Below are 22,815 nucleotides of genomic sequence, written 5' to 3'. Positions count from 1 at the left end.
CATCTCAGTGAAAAACTTGTTTACAATTACAATTGTTAAAATAAATTGAAACTCTCGTACATAGTAATAATAAAATAATATATATAACTTATATGAATTGTATGTTTTTCTTTTTTAATATGGAGCATTGAAAACAAGCAGCAGGTGAACACAAAATGGACATTCCAGCACAGCTTCAATGTGATAAGTTTAATATGAAACCATAAACAGGTTATATTAAACCAAGTTTTTGCTTGAACCTTTTTTTTTTTTTTTGGCATATTATGTCTGTAAAATTAATCCCACCAATTTGTGCTTTGATAGTCTAAATGACATTTGATTAACTGAATTATACGTGTTTTTTTACACAAGGAAATATATTCGACCAGAAAAAATTTGGCTCTTCAGAAATTTAGAAAACGCTGGTGTGTTTTTCCTTTAATTCTGTGAGCGAGGGTCGTGTCCAGAAAGGAACCCCAGACCAGCGAAGACCTCGCGATAGCGATTATTTTAAACCAAAACATGATCTTACTCTGATCCTAACTAAGAGTTTGTTGGCCCGAATCCTACCCAGATTTTAACCACCGCGTTATCACATTCTAAAGCATAATTAGTTTGTGAAAGGTGCACAATGACAAAAAATAAAGCGCACACATCTCGCGAGAGTTACGAAAATCAAGGTTTCCCTTCTGAGCGAGAGCTATGCACGCTGCGCGCCTCCGCTCACCTCAACGTGCGCGCAGCCGATATCCAATCGCGACCGTTAGCTGGGGCCGGGCGAATGCAGTGGTACCAAAGAGGAGAAAAAAATCTGACCGACCGTGCCGGGTGATGTGAAAAGTCACAATACCACAGCAAAACCGGGGTTTATCATCGTATGCCCATACAAGCTAAGGGGATATGAGAATGACATTTTGTCAGAGGGTAAGTCTGTAGTTTTTACAGGCCTCTGTATTTTTGTTTTGACACTTAGAAAGACTTGTTATTTTTGACGACGAATTGCCTGCAGTGTCTGCGCTCTCCCGTTCCGATCTCAAAATGGCGGAGAGGCCGAAAGCTAAGCTAAGTGGCAAAGTTGGCATTCACAGGAGCATTCGATTCAGAGACTGGGCGTTAAAATAATTCAGCGGTAATATTACTCTAATATGTTGAATGTGAATTCCTGCCTTAAACCCAATTCTGCGTTTCTCGGTCAGTGCGTGGTTTTTGTATGGAGACACTTGTTGTGAAAGCTAGCTAAACACTTGGCTAACGTTAGCTAGCTGCGTCTATTTATGGAAGTTCTGTGGGGATGAGCTAACGTGGTACGTTAGCCGGCTAAGCTAACTTAGGTGCTGTCAGCCTGCTGCCGTATTTCCGACAGCCAGGTGAAAATATTCATGATGTTTCTAGAAACTGCATAAATTAAATGTTAAATTTAGAACGTTCAAAACATTGACCTTAGTTGCATTTTAGTTACATTTTAATTTGTGGTACAGTTAAACCAGTGCTGTCTTACACTATTAGCAATCAGCCGTGTAATCAAACTTGGGTTACATATCCCATTCTCCTACACATTAACGGGTATTTTCTTTTCAACAAGTGACTATGTTGTTTGGTGACTTGTTGGCGTAGACCAACGCCCTCTGTGTGTTTTGGTATGGAGACAGTGTGGTGGTGTAAATCTAGCCTACTCAGACTGACAGGTCCAGTTAACGTCTACGTTATCGTGCTAAGCTAACGTTAGCTGGAAAGGGCGTTGCTGAGCCATTGCTGCAACTTTGCCCTTGTGGCCATCGAAGCTGGGAAAGACGTCACCCGAGCTTGATTTTAAATCTAGACCAGTTTCTCCAAAAATAAAGCGGTCTTTGGCTAATTTTGCTTGTTTTTATGCAAATTGCAAGCTCAATTGAGGCAATGTATTAAGGTTTGAGGAATCACAAATAGGGTGGAGACTAAAAGAAAGGATCAGTACGAATTACTGGTATTGAATAAGGTTATTGAGATTTCTCTCTAGATGTACACGTCTGTCTCATGGGCTGAATTTTATGTGCTAATTGAATGGCCAGTAATTGTCCAGTAGCTGTTACTGCAAAGCATTAAATGTTAGGCCCTTGCCTGAATAGGTTATGAACCTTTATGTGTGCTCTGTTTTCCAAAGTAATCCATTATCTCAAGGTTTGCCTATTACATGTTTCTAATATGAAAAGATGATGTTGTTGACAGTGCAGTGAAGCTTTTAATTCTGCTTTATTTATACCTGCATCACCACATTTTGCTTTTCTCCTTTATATGAGAAGACCTACATTTATTCAATTACAGTATGTCCTAATTAAAAGGGAAATCAAACACAGATAGGCATCATGTTTTGATATGCTGTCACAGCTACTTTGATATTCTGTCACTGTCTTGTCACATTTATATCTTGACTGTTGGCAATGATGACGTGCGGTATGTTTTAGATAAAGGCTGAGTAACTTTTGAACTCAGGGTTTTTTATTGTAGGGCAATAGACTAACATCACAATAAATCCTGAGACATCGTTGATTAAGAAAATATAATGTAGTACAATAGACTGCCAATAAAAGGAAAGAAAAGTTTTGCCTTTATGTTTCATTTGTAATCAAACATTGCCTGGTGGTTCAGTGTGTGCCAGCAGGGACTTGTTGGGCCCGAAGGTCGGCCATAAGGAGGGGCATCGTGCAGCAGCTTGACACAAACGGAGCATGGTGACTGAAAACTTTATATTCAGCCCAAATTAATGCCTGTGGCTGAGTTCATCATCATTTTGTTAGGTGTACATTAATTAACTCTAAATTCAATGCTTCTTTTTTGGAAGTTACCCTTGCTTTTTAAAAATAACCTTTAGATTGCAAGAAATCAATTAAACTTACTTGGAATTTCTTTTAATTTCAGTTTGGCTGTGTTTTTATTCACTAAGGTGATTTTGACTTGAGTTGATGATCCATTCATAAAAGTGAGTGAGGATAGTCAGGATATGTATATCCTCTGGTTCTACCTTTTAATTGTGATTTAAAAATGGTATCTTACCCACCCAAAGACTAATACTATTACTTAATATAATTGATGTATATTTTATTAAGTAATTGATATGTTCTTAAAACATGTAATACACAGTGACAAGTGCCTATGAAGTAATTGGTTATTATATATACTATATATATACTACTATATAGTATATATATATGTGTGTGTGTGTGTGTGTGTATATATATATATATATATATATATATATATGTATATACACACCTGCTTCTCAAGTGTGAGGATTTTCTGCAATTTCTGTTTTATTTGGTATTATTGTAAATTGAATATTTGTGGGCTTCGGACCAAGACATGAATATGTCATCTCAGGTTTTAGAAAACTGTGATGGCCTTTTCACTGTTTTAGAGATTTATACCTTGAAAGATTGACACTAACAGCCAAACGACCCAAAGATATTCAGTTTGATGTGTATCTTCAGGAAGCAAGTCTTTACAGGCCACCATCACTGGGGAAAAATCCTGGGGGAGAGGCCTGTAGATATTTAAATTGTCTTTAAGTCATACAAAGATTGTGATTACATTTACAAATTAATTTCTATGTTGTTTTGGAGACTGTTGCATTTATACCAGGGTAACATTGATAATATTGTTAATTTGGAGAAGACAGGTAAAGTCTGTGTGACATCACAGCTGTACCGGCTGTTTGTGTTACTGAACATGACTCATGTTCAACGCCAATTTTCAGTTCACTGAGAAAGACAGAAGAGACATAACTGACATCACAGTCTATTATTGAAGTCAAGTGGGAGCTTAGTCACATCATCTGTTCACGTTCATGCATTTTAAAAATCAAGACAGTATGATAAGGTGAGATTTTATTGTTCTTGAGAGGGCAGTAGAGGCATGTAAGTTGTTACATCTGTGTTGTGATTATGAGTGCATGCAGAGAGAAAGGAGGCTGCTTCACCTCCTAGTGACGTCTTCTTTTCCTCAGTGGCAGGTAAAGTATTGTGGTTGTCATGCTGCCAGTGCTCTTAATGACCTCCACATTGACGCATGTAGTCTGTTGCATATTGTGGTAGGATTGCTTCTCCATCTGAAATGTATTATTATAATGCAAATGTGAATTTCTATAGTTTGTAGTTTTTAGGAGGTTTTGTGTAGGGATTTCTACTAGGGATACCTTGAAGTGTTTTTGGCCCTCATCCAGATCAGAGTCCTTTTAATAGCGAGTCTTTGCTGATACCAAATGAATAAATGTTGATTAAATATGTATCTGACACATTGAAATAACAGCTATAGATCCAAATACTGTAGGTGCTGGTTCAAGTTGAAAAGCTTAAATTATTGATATGATATGAATGAAAATTTAATCGGCAGAATGAAATTAGACTGAAATTGGTGTGAAGACGCATTGCTGTTGTTTGGAACTACAAAAGCAATGGCAATTGCACAGTGATGCTTCTTTTAGAAGTTTTATTTAGGCCTGTTATATCAAGTTACTCACAGATTTAGTGACAGTGAAGGTGATAATCAGCACAGGCAAAAATGAGAAGCTGCTCCCTGAATGTTTTTTACACTGGTCTTTGCTGATTAAACAGAGAGGAGATGTAACAGATTTGTCACCATGCACTCAAATAATCAATAATCAATAATCAATAACCAATAACATAAACATTTTCCATTTTTAACAATTTTGACTTGTCACTTATCTGTGGTACTACTGAATAGTGATACATAGGGGAAATACCCAGTTCTTAGATGTATGAAGATGCATACATGGGTGAGTCTGAATTGATTCATAAATGTCAAAATTTTATTTTTTTAAAATAGTAATTGAAAATGTGATGTTGATGGAGTGAAAAAGGCAGAACTCAGCTATGAGTTATCTTGTAAGGGAGAGATGTACTTTATACTCTCAAAAGGCAGTAGTTGCAAGCATGTTTTGATTTAGTGTCTAAAAACTGCATTTGTGAGATGAATGGCAAGTGTATCGTGAATACTTTTTACACCATCACCCAGACACTGACGTTAAGATGTGAACAGAGCAGAGCAGCAATCAACTGTAACAAATGAGAGTGACTGAGTGGCACACGCTGCAGTATTTAACAACTTAAGCCAGCACCAACCAAAACTCTGTGCCCAGTCTGCATCATAGACATTGTTGGCTTTCCCTGGAGCTAACAGTGCAGCAGAGAGGCTGCTCTCCACTGCTGGAGACACAATGTTAATAACAACACTGCCGAGCACTCTGCCTCCCCCTCATTTTGTTATTCTCATACAGCAGGAGACTGTAAGATGCTTTCAAAATGATTAAATAATTTATTGATGCATTTAACTTTTTTAAATAAAAAGGCTGCAAACCATTAATTGCTTGTTATGTTTCATTCTGTTTTTCAGTGGAACTGAAACAAGAGACTGAAAATTATTTCCTTTTGCATTCAATCAAGAATAGATTCTGAATCAAATCAGACAAAAATCAGACATCATGTTTGCTTCTAAACTAGGTTACTTCTTGAGTTTTGGTGAGGATGGCTGAGCATGACAAACAGAAGGATACTATCAGATCAGCACCTCATGGCTTAAAGGATTTAAATTTTGATGCACCAAGATGCACCACGATTTATATTGTGAGACTAAGATATACCTAGTGATACGATTAAAAAAAAAAATTTTTTTCACTGAAGTTCCATGCAGTTTATTTACCTATATGAATTACATTTGGTAAAACAAAAAACTTAAGTTTGTCTTTCAACAATATGAATCCAGAGGAAGTTAGTTTGTAGGTTGCTGTCCTAATATCATTGCTGAATATCGGCACTTTTCATCTGCTGTGCACTAGCCTAGACATCTGGCCCCATGATGACCCACCCAGAACCATTAATTCATCAAAACATCTCTCTTCTTGTGGTAAATTGAAATTTTTTTCTTGTATTTTTTTCAAATTCTTTCCAAGTCCTCTACCATCTGTAACTTGCCTCTGTCTCTGTTTGTGGACAGTCAGTTTATTTATTTTTGTGTACTTTTTGTCATCTATCTTTGACAAAAGAACACCAAATTTGTGTTTTTCCTGAAAACAAATATCTGCTATACTTAAAAACAGATAATAACTTCAAACTAATGCTATGTCATAGTTAAAAAAACACACCTATAATTTTTAAATTCAATAATTTATTTATATTATACTGAAAATTGTCTTTTCCCTTCTTGTTTTCCTACAAGGTCAGCCTGACCATGGTGCCCCAGGGAAAGGAAGGGGTCAGTTCAGTATCTTGCTCAAGGATAATTCACTTTATGGCATGAACATGCTAGATATCCGACTGAGGCCTTCAGTTGGGGGTATACTCTCCATATAACTAGGCCATAATTTTATAGCTAGCATATTTTGGAAACACCTCTTAGACATTTATGATCACTCATCCCATGAAAAACTCAAAATTACAGATTTTCTCAAGCCGCTCTAATGGCTTGATTTCACCAGATGCATCATGCCTGCGACTTGGTTTTGATCTGGCCTCTAATGGGCATCATGCCTCACCTGCAGTGTTTCAGAAGTGAAGTGTTTGCCTGCCTGATTATGTGAACTTACTTAGAATTTTTTGATTTGGTCATTTTTTCTTAATCTCTGTGTCTCTACGATGGTTAAGTAGGCTATGTAATGATAATGACAAACAAAACAGTTTCTATTTTGTTTGTTTTCATGAACACAGTCTGCATGTGGTGTTTTATTTTGAAAACGGACCAGATTCTCTACGTCACTCTTGTGTCTGACTTCCTGCCCAACTCTATTAACTCTGTAGTTTGATGCGGCATCAGTCAAAAATAGACACGGCTCGTATTTGAAGCGGGGCAGAGCGGAGAGCTGCTCCTGGGAGGAGCTGTGATGGTTCTGGTGAAATCGAAGCATTGTGTAGAATAGCCGCAATCAGTTCTTGTGGCCACGGTACAGCTGTAACAAGGCACAGCCTTGCTCTGTAGAGTTGAGCTGTAATGGTCGGTATGGGGTCGATATGGGCATATATGAGTGGATTGTATCAACTAAAATAAAGCAGATCCAGGGCATAAAACTAGCACCAGCCAAGTACTGGTACAATATGCAAGTGGCTGGTGGATTAGCTTTACTTACCACCCAGAGAAAACAATTCTAATATGTTGATTGGCTTGTAAAATTTGAACATTCACTAGCCATTTCGCTGAGGAAAAGAACTCAGATTGGAAATATGCATCTCCTAATATAAATCTCCTTAATACATTCATTATATAGCCTACACAATTTGATAAACTCCATTGGTAATTAGACTGTTATCACGCCTTCCTTAGAAAAAAGATCAGAGTACAAAACATTCAGCTAACAGCTTCTCATTTTAGTTGTCGCTTTCAACAGTTTAAATGAGAATTATTTCTGGCAGAAGGTCATGTCAGCTGACAGTAATTAATGTTAATTCCACTAGTGACTTGATAATAGGGAAAATAACACTTGGCTGTAGATGGGTTAATGTGCTCTGCAAGCCAATGTCTGTGCTCTGTACTCTGGGTGGTTCTTTGAGAAAACTGGAATGGTAACACATCTCAACTAACAGATTTTATTCAATTACTAGAATAGAATTGACATATTTTGAAGTGTTATAGTTTATATACATGATCTGATTTTGTGAGCCAATTGTGTCTTTATACTGAAGTGCAACTACAGATTTTTTTTTTTATTATTTGTTCATGAAGCTGTTCATGATTAATTGCTTTGTCATAAAATGCCAGAAAAGATTCAAATTCATCCATCATAATTAACTAGAGTTGTAAGTAGGCCTGTGCAGTATACTGGTTCGTACCGAAAACCAGTCTTTATTTTCGTTATGATATGAATTTTTCATATACCGCCATACTGGTGAATAGCCCAAACAACGTCCGGAACATGTGCGGCAGGAAAGTGTTTCAGCAGGGGCCCATTTCACTGCTGTACACCCACACCACAGGCATGCTTGCTTGAGCATGTGCACTTGGGATGTTCCTGGCGACTAATTGCCCTGTCGATTAAACGCAAAATTTAATTTAGACTAGTCAACTAGTCAAACACAAAGAAAACACTCAGAAAGCAGTTCAAATTTAGCAGAATTTATTTATTATAAAAAAAAACTACTGTGTGTATCAAGAGCCATTTGAAGCCGTTAATCACAGTCTACAATTGCCAAATCGTACTTTAAATGCCGCTGAAATGCCTTACACATTAATGTACAAAACATGACAACAACTCACTAAATTCTTCACCTTTTCAGACCAGAGGGTCACAGTGTCTGCGGGTAAAGGACCCAGAGCTAATGTTAGCTGCCAGCCTGATATGATTTTTTAAAATTTTGTCATACTGCCCAGCCCTAGTTGTAAGTGATACCTTTTTTGCCTCAGAGTTCAAAAATAATTCATTTTTCATTGACAATAAAACAGAAAAGCAAATCCTCTCATTTTAGTAGCATTTTTTTTTTTTTTTTTGCTTTATATGACTTTATCAGTAATTTAGTTGTCAAGATAATTGGAATTGTTATAGTAAGGCAGTTTTTCTACCAACTAGCCTAACTGTTTCAGCATTATCTAAGCTTGACCTACTGTCTTAAAAAGCCAAAATCTTCTGACCACCTAATCTGTAGCATTCTCAAAGAATGCCTTCTTTAGTGACAAAAAAGTGATAGGAGTGACTTCATAGTGAAGCTTATCTAGATGCTTAAGTCCTGAACTTAAATGTGTGTTTCGCACTAGGAGCTGACCACAGCCGGAGTCCACACATGAACACGATGCATATTGTATAATAACATTTCAACCTTTCCTCTTCCTTTGGCACAATCTTGTTTATGTGTGCAAATTCATTCAAAGCAATCATTGCCGTTTGGGAGAAGTGGACTGGTTGGTTAGATGATTGCACAGGTTGTAAACAAACCTCCTCTACATTATTTCCTTTTGATAAGCTTGATACATAGACAGGACCTTGAACCCTTCTTCTTGATTTATGACTGTGACCGTGCTCCCTCTGGTCAGAACTAAGCCTAGATAACTGTACATTTGCCTTTCTGTGTGATAACTGGAGTCCCTGCAGGACTTAAAATACTTTTTACTGACTGAAACCAGGCCTTATACTGTCACTTGTTTATTTTCATTGTCTCTTTATATATGTCTTCAGTCTTGGAAAGTTGCTGGTGAAGCTCAGGAGTCTCAGGCAGGTGCAGACAACACTGAGATTGTCTTGGTTACATAATAGTTTAGAGGTTGGTCTGTTTGGTCAAATGACTATTTTTGAACCATGCTGAGAGTGCTGCTCAGCTAAAATCACTTTCTCTGTCCTGTCAGCTCAGAGCACTCATCATGTTTGCAGGCAGGAAAAAGGAGTTCTTTCTAGGACATTGCTGGCATGTCCCTGGCTAAATGTTTTGTTGTCCTCTAAGACTGCCATGCTTTCACTGAAAGGTAATGCTCCGGTGCTGGTCTGCAAAGTAGAAATATATGCAGAAAGAAAACTTGAATGTTGTGAGTGTCATTCAATTATTTATTTTCTTTAAGTAGTCTTTTGTGTTTAGAAGCAGCAACTGGCAACGGACTGTGAAACGATTAAGAACAATGCACCAGACAATAATACAGGCAAGGACGGCTTGCTGTTAAGGTCCTCACTCCGTGTCTGGGGTTAATCCTGTTAGCTACCGTCCAGTCCCTTCTTTACATTGCACTGTCAGCTGTATGTAGGACTTGTGGTCTCTATCACTTAGAAACACACACACACACACACACACACACACACACACACACACACACACACACACACACAGACTCTAGGTTGTCTTGTCTAGCCGCTAAGCAGCTTAGTGCTATTGTGGCCCCAGGTGCCAGCAGTGTTGAAGCTCAGGAAGTGAATGTTCTTATTAGCTTCACAATCCCCAAGTGGTGTGTTTTGATTTGTCAGCATGTGCTGTTGATCTGTGCTCTTTGGCTATTGGCATGGTCACATTATCGTGGACTCTAAAATATAATCAAGAAAAATATTTTAAACTCCCACACATTATTGATAAAATTATTGGCAAAGTTATGCAGATACAATTAACTGAATCTTCTGCTACCATTTTTAAAAATCATCATTTGCTTATATAATATTCATAGGTTCAGATTATGCAGAGAGAGAGTTGCTAGTCCAGCCTTAAGATGTACAATAATTATTTTTTCTCATTATGTTTGGAAATTGATGTAATATAGAAATATTTGTGACATCAATGCAGGGTCTGAGATAGGAGTGCTCAATAATGGCCAAAAAAATGGATCATGATTGTTTTGATCAATATTGAGATTGCAATTTTTCATTGAGTTTTACGGTCAAATTATTTGTAATGCACTGTCACATTTAAATAGTGACAAAAATGTGTACATCAAAATAATTCACAGTGTGTCTCCTAGAAGCAAAATATAAATAAAATTGTCCATTTTTTTTTTGCTCAAAATTTATTCAAAAGAGCTTCTTTAGCTTACATGTTATACTAAATTCATATGATGACATTCTGTACAGTGTCGCTGTAAAGAATGTCAGAGTTGTTGTTGGACAAGAATGGTAACATTAGCAACATTATTCTTCTTGGCCTTAGTGCATTCATTGCACTGCAGGTTTTGGTGTTTTTTCAAGTTGTGGTGCAGTTTATTCTTGCTTAACAGTACTTGTCCTAAATTCAAAATGCTTCCAAACAATGGATGATGAACTGTTTCAAGGGACTAGCTCTACGCCTCATACATTATTCCACTACTCTTGACTGTAATTGCAACATTCAGGGAATTTTGCAAAGGCTGCCACGCAGAATGGCTGTTTAGGAAGCACTTAATTTGATATGCAGCAGAGTTTTCTATGAGCAGATTCTGCATTTTAAACATCAACATTGTAGTCAGTCATGTTCATTTAATTGTGAGAAGCCAAAATCAAGATCGAGATTATTATTCAATTAGGGCTGCAACCACAAATAATTTTCATTATTGATCTGTCGATTGTTGTCTCTGTTAATTATCATTAGAAAATTGAGAAAAATGGTCATCAGTGTTTCTCAAAGCGTGAGATAACATCCTCAAATGTCTTGAATTGCCCACAATCCAGATTCATTCAGCTGTCATAAAGAAGTAAAAGAAGCCAGAAGACATTCACTTTTAAGAAGCTGGAATCAGAGGATTTTGACTTAATTTTGAATATAATTGATTAATCGTTGTAGCTCCATATTAAATTAATTGTGCAGCCCTAGTCTGAAGATGCATGCATCAGTACATTAATGAATGAACAGAGGGACAACAAAGCGTCTCCAACAAGGCCTTAATTTTACTTAACAGTGCTGTTAACTTATATATTGTTGTACTTCCCTTCTTACTTGCTTCTCTGCTTCATTCATGCAAATCTTGTTAAAACTTGAACTGTACTGTCTGTGTTTGTATCACTCCATGAGTACATTTATTTAGATAAGAAAACTCAATCACTTAGAGGAATGGAATTTGTCAACTTTTTGTCTTGTTTTTTAATGTTGTCTTAGAACCTAGTTGTACATGTAATTCAATTGCATCACTTTTCCTGTATTTTTTTTGACCCACTTCTGTCTCCTCATCAGGTGATGGGCACGACTGATCAGTGAGCGAGATTTGGGCCTGTGAATACTTGTGGAGCCTCGTCTCGACAATTGAGTGACAGTTGTATCTCCAATTCACCTCCCTCTGTGTGGCACTCTTTCCGCCACCTCCCAGTCACTGAAGGAAGAACATCACTGAGGGATCAGACACGTCCCCATCACACACTTCCCAGCCAGACTCCCCCAGCACATCACCTCACCGTCACCTCCCCAAGAGGGAGTGAACAGCAGCCACCATGGTGCTGTCACAGAGACAAAGAGATGAACTGTGAGTGCCTGGATGTAAATATGTGGGTGTGAAGGCTCATTATACATTCAAACAAGAACAGACATGTAGACAGACACACATGTACTGCTCATTAAGAGCGTCACTTGCATATAAGTGTGTGTGCATGTAGGCTTTTTAGCAATACCTCGAAGTTTGACCACAAAGCATGTGTATATGTCACATGTTTTCCTGTCTTGATAGAAAGCTGTTTGAGCCAGATCATCCAGAAGAGGTTAATGCAGATGTTGTGAGAAAGTGCATTCCTTTACAAGAATGTGTAATCATGAGGAAATGTAAAGAGATGTGACCTTCAAGGTGCTTCACTTGATATCTACTCAGTGAATATTTCATAACCCGCATGACAGGAGCAAAGACATGAGGGGGGTGGGGAAGAAGGAGGAACCTAACAAAATGATAGCTGGTTAGTCATATAACCATATCATATGATATAAATCCCAGATCAATTCACCCCAGTCCAGACAACAGATATTTCATCTTTGTGGTGTTCTCCCTTCTCAGTCAAGTAAATCTGGACTGTTTATGTTCTAATGAGTTAAAAATAGAATTTAATTGAGAGAATTTTGTGGAAATCCTGCTGCCAGTGATGGCCTAATGTTAAAAGTCCAAAACAGACAGTTTAAACAGGGTTACAATTACCATTGCTGTTCAAAGTGGCCCTGAAGCTGCAGCCTAAATTTAGCACTGTTACTCATGAAATATTCACCCTTCTTCTCATAAAAGAGCAGTTCCACTCATTTATATAACTGTGTGTGTACATCTGTCTGTGTGTGTGCGTCTGTGCGAGTCTATATGTGTGTTTAAGGTTGTGTTTCCATGTGCTTGTGGTTGCCTTGTCCCTTGTGCTCTGTCTTTGTGGCGAATCTCTGGTTTCCATAGCAGCACAAAACATAGTTTCCCAGTGATTCGGTCCTTATGTTTTGTTCACAGAAGGATTGTAATTTCTTATGGCACTCAGTCAGATTTGCTGACATTTAAGGTGGAACTGTGAAACTTGAATCCCATTGCTCTCATTTGTTAGACGGGGTGTGGTCTCCTCTCTCTTAAGGAGGAACCAGCATTTCTCTTAAGGTGGAGCTAATAGTTAATAAATGATAACCTCACTTTCACAAGTAATTAACAGGGTTCCTAAGCAGTATGGAATTTGAGTTTAGTAATTTCCAGGTTTTTAAGTACACACCTGTCTCTAAGACATCAGCTATGCATCAGCCTCACACTTTTGTGTTTTTAGCCATAAACTAATGTAATTTGTCTTAGTTACAAAAGTTCTTATCAGTTGGGAACAAGTGTGATGTCAAATATTCAAATATAAGACTGTATGTGCTAAAATGCACAAGAAGCCTAATTCTCCTTTACATTAATTCACTGCACATTTGCAGTCAGTGGACTGACTCTGTTGGAATAGTGGCATTAGAATGTTCCAAAGGCCACCACATTTTGACTTTTGCAGCCAAAATTTTTCTCACAGGAGAGCATGTCTCTGGACACTCCTAGCTGCCCTCATCTTTCCATTTTCACACCCCTGTGGAAAGTTGTGCTTATGAATTATGCAGTGATGTAGTTATTACAGAAGTAAACATAGTATCTTTCATGCATAAAGAAACTATACCTTTATGTTGGAGTTCATCATAGTTTCTATGGGCACTGTGACAAGGCTGCTCAGAGGCTGTAATAAATATTTAATTATTGTTAAATTTTGTTGGATCAATGTCCAACTTTCTGTGGATGTTGTAGAATGCATCAGCCATAATGGGTAAATACAAGTTTTCCAAGGGCTGGCTTGAAAATCCAAACTATAAAGCCTGGTTTGCTACGGATTGCAAATGGGAAAAGTAAGCAAGATGTGAACCATGGTCTGAAGAAACCTACCAAGAAGTCTGCAAATTTGAGTCTGGAAAAGTATAGAATGAAATGGAAGATATAGGAACCCTGTATTAATTTAGCACCATATTTAGGCATAGTCAAACCACCAATCCCACCAATACTGACCACTTAGGATTGTCAGTGGGTGTATACTAGCACCTGTATCTGTAATTGGTGAGAAGTAAATGCCTGAAAACTTTGAAAAATTAATTTTATTCCACTTTTTCTCAGAAACCGGGCTATAGCTGACTATCTCCGTTCCAATGGATACGAGGAGGCCTATTCCACCTTCAAGAAAGAAGCAGAGTTAGATATGGTAAGGAAAGACCTTAGGATGCCCTAAGAGGTCAAAACAAATGACAAAGATGGTGTACATTTATGTTTACTAAGAGGAATGTGGACCCCCTTCTCAGTGCCTGTCTTTTCTCTATTCATAGAATGATGACGTAGATAAAAAGTATGCAGGGCTTTTGGAAAAGAAGTGGACCTCAGTCATCAGGTTACAGAAGAAGGTAAAGAATGAATAGTGTGTTTTTTTATGTGCCCAAGATGTTTAATATATGCTGTACATTTCACATATTTTAGGCATACAAATGTTTTGGGAATGCACTGTAGTTGCCATGACATGTACAGTACAACATGCAATGTAACTATACTTCCTTGCAGCCATACTAGTCACCTACATAGAAAAATGTTAACACAAAAATAAAAGCTTTTTTAGAAATCTAAACTACCAATATGACATGAATTTAGTTTTTGGGATAATAATTTGCTGCTCGTGACTCTTCTGACTTCTCTCCTCTTTGACTCACTGCTCTGCCTCAGGTGATGGAGTTGGAGTCAAAGTTGAATGAAGCAAAGGAGGAGATGACACACGGAGGATCTGTGGGTCAGAAGAGGGACCCCAAAGAGTGGATCCCCCGTCCCCCAGAGAGATACGCCCTGAGTGGGCACCGCGCTCCTGTCACGCGTGTCATATTCCACCCTGTCTTCTCTGTAATGGTCACAGCCTCTGAGGATGCAACCATCAAGGTTTGTCTGTGTTTATACACAGATTTACAAGTTGAGCTGGCAGTTTATTAGTTACAGTTTGCTACGTATGATGCAATCCAATACAACAGTCTAAATCTTCACTTTATTAATGTTCTGTTTTTGTTGAGACTGTCAAAACACCATTTAATCCAATGCAGTACAATCCCCATCACTCCAGAATGCTCATGGAGATAAATCAACACCTTTCCAACACAGTTTCAGGAAATACAGGGGTTTATTTTGTGTGTATTAGATTTAGTATTATATTAAGCTCGGTGCACCTGCATTACAACTGGTAACTATGTACAAATGGATCACAACAAACCAGGAGAAATGGTGTTGATAGAATTATTTTAAGTGCCTAAAGGAGCAGCATGTAGCAATTGCACATGCAAAAATGAGTACTGCAGTTCATATAGTGAGTTTAAGTCATAGATGGTTCATTGTTGAAGCGAATTGTTTCCCTCCACTGCCTCTTGCCTAGACTCAGGGAAGATTGAGCTAGTTGCAGGAACACTGCAAGAGCACAAAACACATGCAACATTGTAAATGGACAATAAAAAGAGACAGTGAGTCCTACAGTGTATGTTGATCAACTGTGTAACCGCTCAAACTGCTTGTCCATGGTAGAAGCACAAAGAGCAAGCAAAGAGGACCTGATCAACAAAAACTGAGCAAGTAAACATAATCACGCAGCCAAAACACTCCGCTGCTGAAACTCTTCTGAAATGTTGCCGGTGGGTCCTTCAGCCATGCGGAGGACGGATCAGAACTGTGGTGCGCTGGGTGGAATTTACTGTTATAGTTATAGTTCCCTAAAAATATTGACATATGACATATTGGCGTATTTCCCATATGTACTTATGTACACATTGTCCACACTTCTTTTGCTTTTCTGATGTTCATATAATGTAATATCTTTTCTAAAGTGATCAGTGCTTTGAAAATGTGTCTCTAGCAAGAATATTAAAGCCCAGTCATGGCTGCATGCAGCAGCATTTATAAGCAAAATCAGTGAGTGTTGCAGGCAGCACACCACAACGTAGCCTCTGCAGCTCTGACCCTTCAGATCAAAGCTGTACTGCAGATCTGAGCCTGTTCTCCCTTTTTATCCTCAGTGCCTCTGCTTCAACACGCTTTTGCCCCTCTGCCACCTCCCTTTATCCTCTTCCCTCCCTCCCTGCTTGTTTCCCTTCCCTCCTCACTCTTTTTTCTGCTTTGTCACTGCTCATCTGTGTGGAGATGGGCTGATGCTCGTGTTGTCAGAGGCAACACTCCCAGAGCACAGCACCTTGGGAAACATGCAAATCTTGTTCTCTTTCAACCCACCCCCCTTCTTTCCTTTTCATGCTTTTTCTTTATTAAACAATGTCGGTAGATAGTTTAATTCATATAATATGATAATGTTCTCAACAGTTTAAACAGTTTAAATGCTTTAATTATGTGTTTAATGTTTAGATTATGTCAAAACCCATCATTTAGCCCACACCCCATCCTGCCTGTTTGATGTGGCAAAAAAAAACCAAAAAAAAAAAACACTTATGGCGAGGAACATGATGTCATGGAAGGATCACATTTCCTGGGCTGCAAAATCAAATGACATCAGTATTTTCAGTGTAGCAATTTTGCTATTAGGCCTCTAGACTTTGTTTAAGATGACCAATGTCAGCAATTTCATAGTCACATTTTATTTGTAGGGAAGGAAGATTGCGCATCTCTGTGTGGTAATTGGGAAGAGAGAGACTGAAATGCCTCGCTGACCAGCTATCACTGTCTTTGATTTTAGGTGTGGGACTATGAAGCAGGGGACTATGAGCGAACCCTGAAGGGCCACACAGACTCTGTGCAGGACATCTCCTTCGACCAGACGGGAAAGCTGCTGGCTTCATGTTCAGCTGACATGAGCATCAAACTTTGGGACTTTCAGGGGTTTGAGTGCATCCGAACAATGCATGGTAAGAGATATTTAATGAAAAAATGGAGTTTACAGCACAGGAGCACCTTCAAAAGTGGTGTCTTTAATACAGACATATTATAATTTCTGAACTGCTTAATAGAAATTTACCTGTAAATATTAAAGTATAAAGATGAACACAGACCAATTGCAGTACTAATCTCTTGATTGTGTTTTCTAGGCCACGATCACAATGTGTCGTCTGTAGCCATCATGCCAAATGGTGACCACATAGTGTCTGCCTCCAGAGACAAGACCATCAAGATGTGGGAGGTGGCCACTGGGTAAGTGAGGAGAAGCCCTGTTTCAACACTCAAAACCACAAGCTCTCACAGAGACTTAGATTGATGTACTTTAACATTCTGACCATAGTTTGTTTTCTCTTTTTTCTCTCTATATTCCAATTTAGAGCCTGACTGATATGGGAGTTTTGAGACCAGTAGTGATATTGATTTAAGAGGGGGAAAATGTACACGTTATTGATATGTTGGCCAATATAATGAATTTTTGAGCTAGAATGAAAATGGACCTTTTCTGCGTGGATTTTGCACTGATTTTGCAGCGCTGTGACTGTGCAAAGGCAGTCACAAGGCTGTTAAAAGTCATAACTTTATCAACTCATTTTTTAAATATTTTTTTTTATTTAATAACAATATATTTTATGTGTATAGGTACTTAAAGACACTTTACATGGCAGGAAAAAAACACTAACTTCAAGTAATTGTAGAAATGAATGCTGAGAAGATAAATAACATGAAAATAAACATCAGTAATTTTAATACTGTTGGTAAAGTAGGGGCAGGTTGTAAAATGAAACGTATCAGCATTTGCACCTGCCAGGCTCTTCTTGTTCCCCATTTTGCGAAATCTAAATCACCCTAAGCATCATTTTCTGCATAATATGTTCCGTAAAAAAAAGTTAACATATTAGCGCATGCAAAACTTATATGTCAATACCAATAGATGAGTGCGAGGCTCATATGAGGCCTGTATCCGCTTTATTCCAATTTCCATATTCTTCCTTCCAATAGTTGTAAATTAATCCCTGATAATATTTCATTATGCTAAAAGCTTCTCTTTAACAAACATTCTTGCTGCCTCCAGGTACTGTGTGAAGACATTCACAGGCCACAGGGAGTGGGTTAGGATGGTGCGTCCCAACCAGGATGGCTCGTTGATCGCAAGTTGCTCCAACGACCAGACGGTGCGTGTCTGGGTGGTCGCCTCGAAGGAATGCAAAGCTGAGTTGAGGGAGCATGAACATGTGGTAGAGTGCATCTCCTGGGCCCCTGACAGTGCTCACCCCACCATCCTGGAGGCCACAGGCTCAGAGGTATGTCCAGCCACTGCAGGATCTGACCTTTACATACAGAGTATGTTTGTGTATGTTTGGTTCAGCTGCAGGGATTCCCTCAATTGTTTGTGGCCAACTGTATGCACTGAAATAGTGACTGTCTCATGAGACATTTATGCACTTAATTAATGCATGGATGTACATTAACTAAAACTGCAACATTAAACAGAAGAGGCACTGTACCAGTGAGGTCACCCATTTAGTAATTTACTGTATCACAAAAGGTAAGATACCATCAGGATCTTTCAGACTTGACTGAGCAGATTACACAATGATTGGTCAGGTTTTTTACATCACACGTTTATGATCAGTCTGTCACAAACAGCTGGGAATGCAAAGAAGAACTGCACTTACAATTACCAACCTTGTATATACTCGCCTGTATCCATGTTTATAATCGACAGCCTTGTTAGTGGTGCTGTGAGATTGTACTTAGGCACAGTGTTGTTGTGAGCTAAATGCTAACATTGACAATGTTAACATATTGATGTTCAGCAGGGACCTTGATCACTGTCTTAGTTTAGTGTGTAAGCATGTTAATGTTTGCTAAATAGTACAGCTGGGGCTGATGGTAATGTAATTCATTTTTGAAGTATTTTGTAGTTTTAGATAGATAGGGGTGGATGATTGGATGTGGTTAATTGATGTCAGATTGGGAAATTCTTGTGTTGCAGCAGTTTTCCAGGCATATAGATAATAACATGTATATCTATAAGAAATAATCTGAAGAATATACCATTATGTACTACAGATACAGTGAAATATTTTAAAATTACAGAGACAGCCTTCTTTTTTAGTTTATTATGTCTGTTGATGATCCCAGCTCGAGTATTTCTCCCCTAGCAGACTACAGCAAAGTGCAGTGCACTGGCCACAAAACACTGATAAAAGAGCTCCAACATCTTGCTCTTGAAAGATCTCAGTTTCCTCACGAAGATTTATTTGACAAATTAAGATTTTGAGTTGATGTAGTGTAGTAGTTTGGTGATGCCTACCAAACTGGCATATGAGGATGTGAGGAGTGAAACATCGCAATGGATCACATATTGTTGCTGGTCCTAAAAAGGTCTTTGTCTTGGAACCACATATCAGTAAATTAGTTATGTTTAACAATAAACACAACAGAGAGAAATTGTGCACACACAGAAAGCTAGTGGTCTGTTTAATTTCTGTACGTTTGAAATTACCATAAAATATTTGTGATCAAGTTGAAAAAAACACAACACCATGAGACTTAAATTACATGTCATTCTTCATTTATCTGACCAAGCTGAACAGGTGTTACAGCATATTTGGTGATCTGTCACATTAATGCCAAACGTATCTTGTGTCTTGTCATTGGACTGAGGCTTTCTTAAGTTTGAGAATGGCTGTGCAAGATGAAAAGTCAGTAACTTTTTTAGCTACAAAATGCATTGTTGTCATATATGTACTCAGTCACTATTTCTTACATCTTCCCTGTATCTGTGTTTTGCAGACTAAGAAAAGTGGAAAACCTGGACCCTTCCTTCTCTCGGGATCCAGAGATAAAACAATTAAGATGTGGGATGTCAGCATTGGCATCTGCCTTATGACTCTGGTGAGTAGTGTAAGAGATGGTTTCTATAGCCTGTTTCCATCAAAGTACATTTATGCACATTTCAAAGTAACACAGTAAAAAGTTAATTCACTTAATAGGAGATGTTAACACTTTTTCAGAATAAATTCTGATGTAGTGAACATTTAACTCACATGACTCATCACACCCATGGCTTTATAATACATCCATGATCGCACCACACAGGTCTGATTTAATCGTCCACACATGAATACATGAAGTAAACACAGATGTCATATTTCCATCCTGTTACTTTCATTATTTTCCACCATTTCAGATTCAACTGGTGCTCTTTTTATTATGTCATCTTGTTTCGCCCTTTTCTTCTGTAACACTAAGTTTTATGACTGGAAACTTGGTCCCACCTATTGCTCATCTCGATTAACCAACTCTTAGAAATCACATTGCTTTTTTTTTTTTTTTTGCTTTTTTGCTTTTTTTTGTTGATTTAGTTGGAATTTGAAACATTGGTGATATATTTGGATGGAAACTCACCTAATGACCTGTGACTTAATGCTGTCTTACTGCGTATGAATGACATGGAGGGTAATCGGTCTTGTTTCTTCAGGTGGGACATGACAACTGGGTGCGTGGGGTATTGTTTCATCCTGGAGGAAGATTCATAGTGAGCTGTGCTGATGACAAAACCCTTAGGATCTGGGACTACAAGAACAAACGCTGCATGAAGACCCTGTGTGCCCATGAACACTTTGTTACCTCTCTGGGTAAGACAGATTATTAATTAATCAACATTAATTATTAATGAGATTACTTTTACATATCCTGCATCTCAAACTCTAGTAAAAGGGTATTTTGGATTTTTGAGGTACTCCTCCATAGTTAGTGAGTTCAGGGTTTGTACAGGTGCTGGAAATCCTTGAAAACTCTTGAACTTTAATGTAGTGTTTTCAAGGTCTGAGAAGTGCTTGGATTCTGGATGAAGGGCATGAAACTGCTGGAAATTGTAATTGCATTACTTTCATAATGAATCGCTACCTGACAGAATTGTTAGATTTTTAGTTAAAGAAATAAAATAATTGTAACAGTTATTATAATTGTAATTGTAATAAATTAAAACAATTGTTTGGTGCTGTGCATGGCGGTCGACACACCCCCCAGTTTGGAAAAGAAGGAGCACCAGCACAGAAGTTAAGCAATGTACTGCTATCGACAGAGGCAGCAACAAAACAGATTTTTGCCACCTTAAAAAAGGCCCATTGATTGGTTTTCTTTTTTTTTTGTAATCGATGCTTTCCTAAGTGGCTGAATACATTTTATGCTCCTCACAACAGTACATTGCTTAGCTTCCATGCTGTAACTTGTCTCTTCTTAAAACTGGGGGGTGTATGGATGGTCATGTAAGTACCTTATACAACCCCACCTCACATAATCTGAGCTATCCCTTTAACCTGCACTAAAACTGTAAAAACACAGCACCTAAACCCAAGATGTATAGCTCACTTTTTACTGCAGATTAAACTTACTTCACCCATGTGTTTAATCAGTTGAAATTCCTGGGCTTTTCTTTGATTCAGCATACCTGAACAAATGTTCACTCTCTTGCAGATTTCCACAAGACTGCTCCCTACGTTGTGACGGGCAGTGTCGATCAGACAGTCAAAGTCTGGGAGTGCCGCTGAGACTGCCTCCACCTCTTTGGCCCTGTCCTGCTCCCCCCTCCCTCCCAACTCCAAAAGCAGCCCCACCTTGCCCCATCCCTCTTCCCTCTGACACCCAGCCCCAGCCCCTCACCTCTCGCACTCCAAACCATAGTTGACCATGGCGCTTTACCTTCTCCCCACCCCCCTCTCCTCCCCTCTCCTGCCCTCCTTCCCTACATCAGTCCAGCCCTATTAAGATGACTATTGTCCTTTTATGTAAATTATTCTGGATGTAGGGTACGCTTAATAAATGTCACGCAATCTCTGACACATAAACACACTCAAAAAGATAAGAAGTATTCCTTGCATGGTGAATCAAACAAAAAATTGTATACTGTTAAATTTGCCGAATTTGCATACTGTTGTCATGACTTCCCGTTGGGTCAAAAGGGTAAATATCCTTGTGTGCTGGCGCAGGTGGATTTCAGTTAACTGACTGACTGCACCCCTTGTTGAAGGGGTTTTGTTTAGTTCTACTCCATGCCTCCATTGTTGTGGTCTGTCACTGCGTGGATGGTGATAGAGAAGGTGTGAGGAAATAAAAGAAAGAATGAGTGGAGGCTTTCCAGAGATAAGAAAAACTTAAGCAGAATGCAGCTCCCTAGTTGAATCACATGAGGTTCTGTGGGCGAGTGCACGTGTACATGTGTGTATACATCGTGTGAGTGTGTGTGTGTTTGTATATTAAGACAGGAGAATCTCTCCGCTGTCTCTGCTCTGATGGTCAGAGGAGACGGAGTGGAGGCAAAGCTTCTCACCCACTGTGTTCATTCATTCATTCATTCATAACTACTTCATCTCTTTTAACAAAACTTGCTTTCTAGTAGACACTCACAGGACCTTAATGATCCCTACGCTGCTGAGAGCACAGGCACACAACGCCCCTCCCCCTTAGCAAAAGTGTGTTTTACAGAGGAAAAAGTCTGCTCACCTTTTAACGAGGTTTGTGTGTGTGTGTACGTCGGCCCAGAGAAATCGCCCGGTGCCCTCTTCTTGCTCGCTATCTTTGCCTTGTTAACCCATTGAGGGCTCCCTCACACGGGATTTTCATTCTGCTTTCTGTGGTCTCACTGCTCTCTTTACACACACATACACATACACTCACAAACGCACATACACGCACAGTAAAAGTTGTGTATCAATATATCTGGATGTCATTGTTTGCAACATAATGAAATAAAATTCTGTAAATATAAGCAAACTATTTGTGTGTGCTTTCTTTTGAGGAAAGGAGGTGAGATGAGATGAAGGAAAAGGAACTTCTGGGAGTCAGACAAGATTTGCTACAACAGTTTCATTGGGAGGTCAGATACTGTAGCACACCTTCCAGTGCACCCCACATTAAATACATTAAAGGGCAACTATTGTGTTTTTCTACCTGGATCATATCTTCTCATGTTTTTGCCTTAAGTGACTAATGGGGGCAACAATTTTTGAAATTGGTCCCATATTGAGTGAGATTGGCTGCAATGTAATTCTTGTC

General features: G+C 38.6%; 1 protein-coding gene across 2 annotated transcripts; it reads left to right on the top strand.

Annotated features, from left to right (window-relative positions):
- Window positions 1–730: 730 nt before the first annotated feature.
- On the top strand, window positions 731–22,533 carry pafah1b1b (platelet-activating factor acetylhydrolase 1b, regulatory subunit 1b). 2 transcript variants are annotated; one of them, XM_084729689.1, is made up of 11 exons: window positions 731–903; window positions 11,568–11,853; window positions 13,966–14,050; window positions 14,172–14,246; window positions 14,560–14,766; window positions 16,553–16,721; window positions 16,902–17,004; window positions 17,825–18,053; window positions 19,552–19,653; window positions 20,240–20,396; window positions 21,238–22,533. In XM_084729689.1, the coding sequence occupies exons 2-11, from the start codon at window positions 11,822–11,824 to the stop codon at window positions 21,309–21,311; spliced, it is 1,233 nt and encodes a 410-aa protein (XP_084585815.1). In that variant the 5' UTR covers window positions 731–903; window positions 11,568–11,821; the 3' UTR covers window positions 21,312–22,533. The 2 variants fall into 2 exon arrangements, with proteins under 2 accessions (XP_084585815.1, XP_084585816.1); XM_084729690.1 differs by lacking the exon at window positions 731–903 and adding an exon at window positions 956–1,108.
- The last annotated feature ends 282 nt before the right edge of the window (window positions 22,534–22,815 follow it).

The sequence above is a fragment of the Lutjanus erythropterus genome, chromosome 11 (genome assembly GCF_056507025.1).
Source record: "Lutjanus erythropterus isolate fLutEry1 chromosome 11, fLutEry1.hap2, whole genome shotgun sequence".
Taxonomy (NCBI): domain Eukaryota; kingdom Metazoa; phylum Chordata; class Actinopteri; order Lutjaniformes; family Lutjanidae; genus Lutjanus; species Lutjanus erythropterus.
Note: the sequence above shows the minus strand (reverse complement) of the source record. Positions and strands in the feature narration are given on the sequence as shown.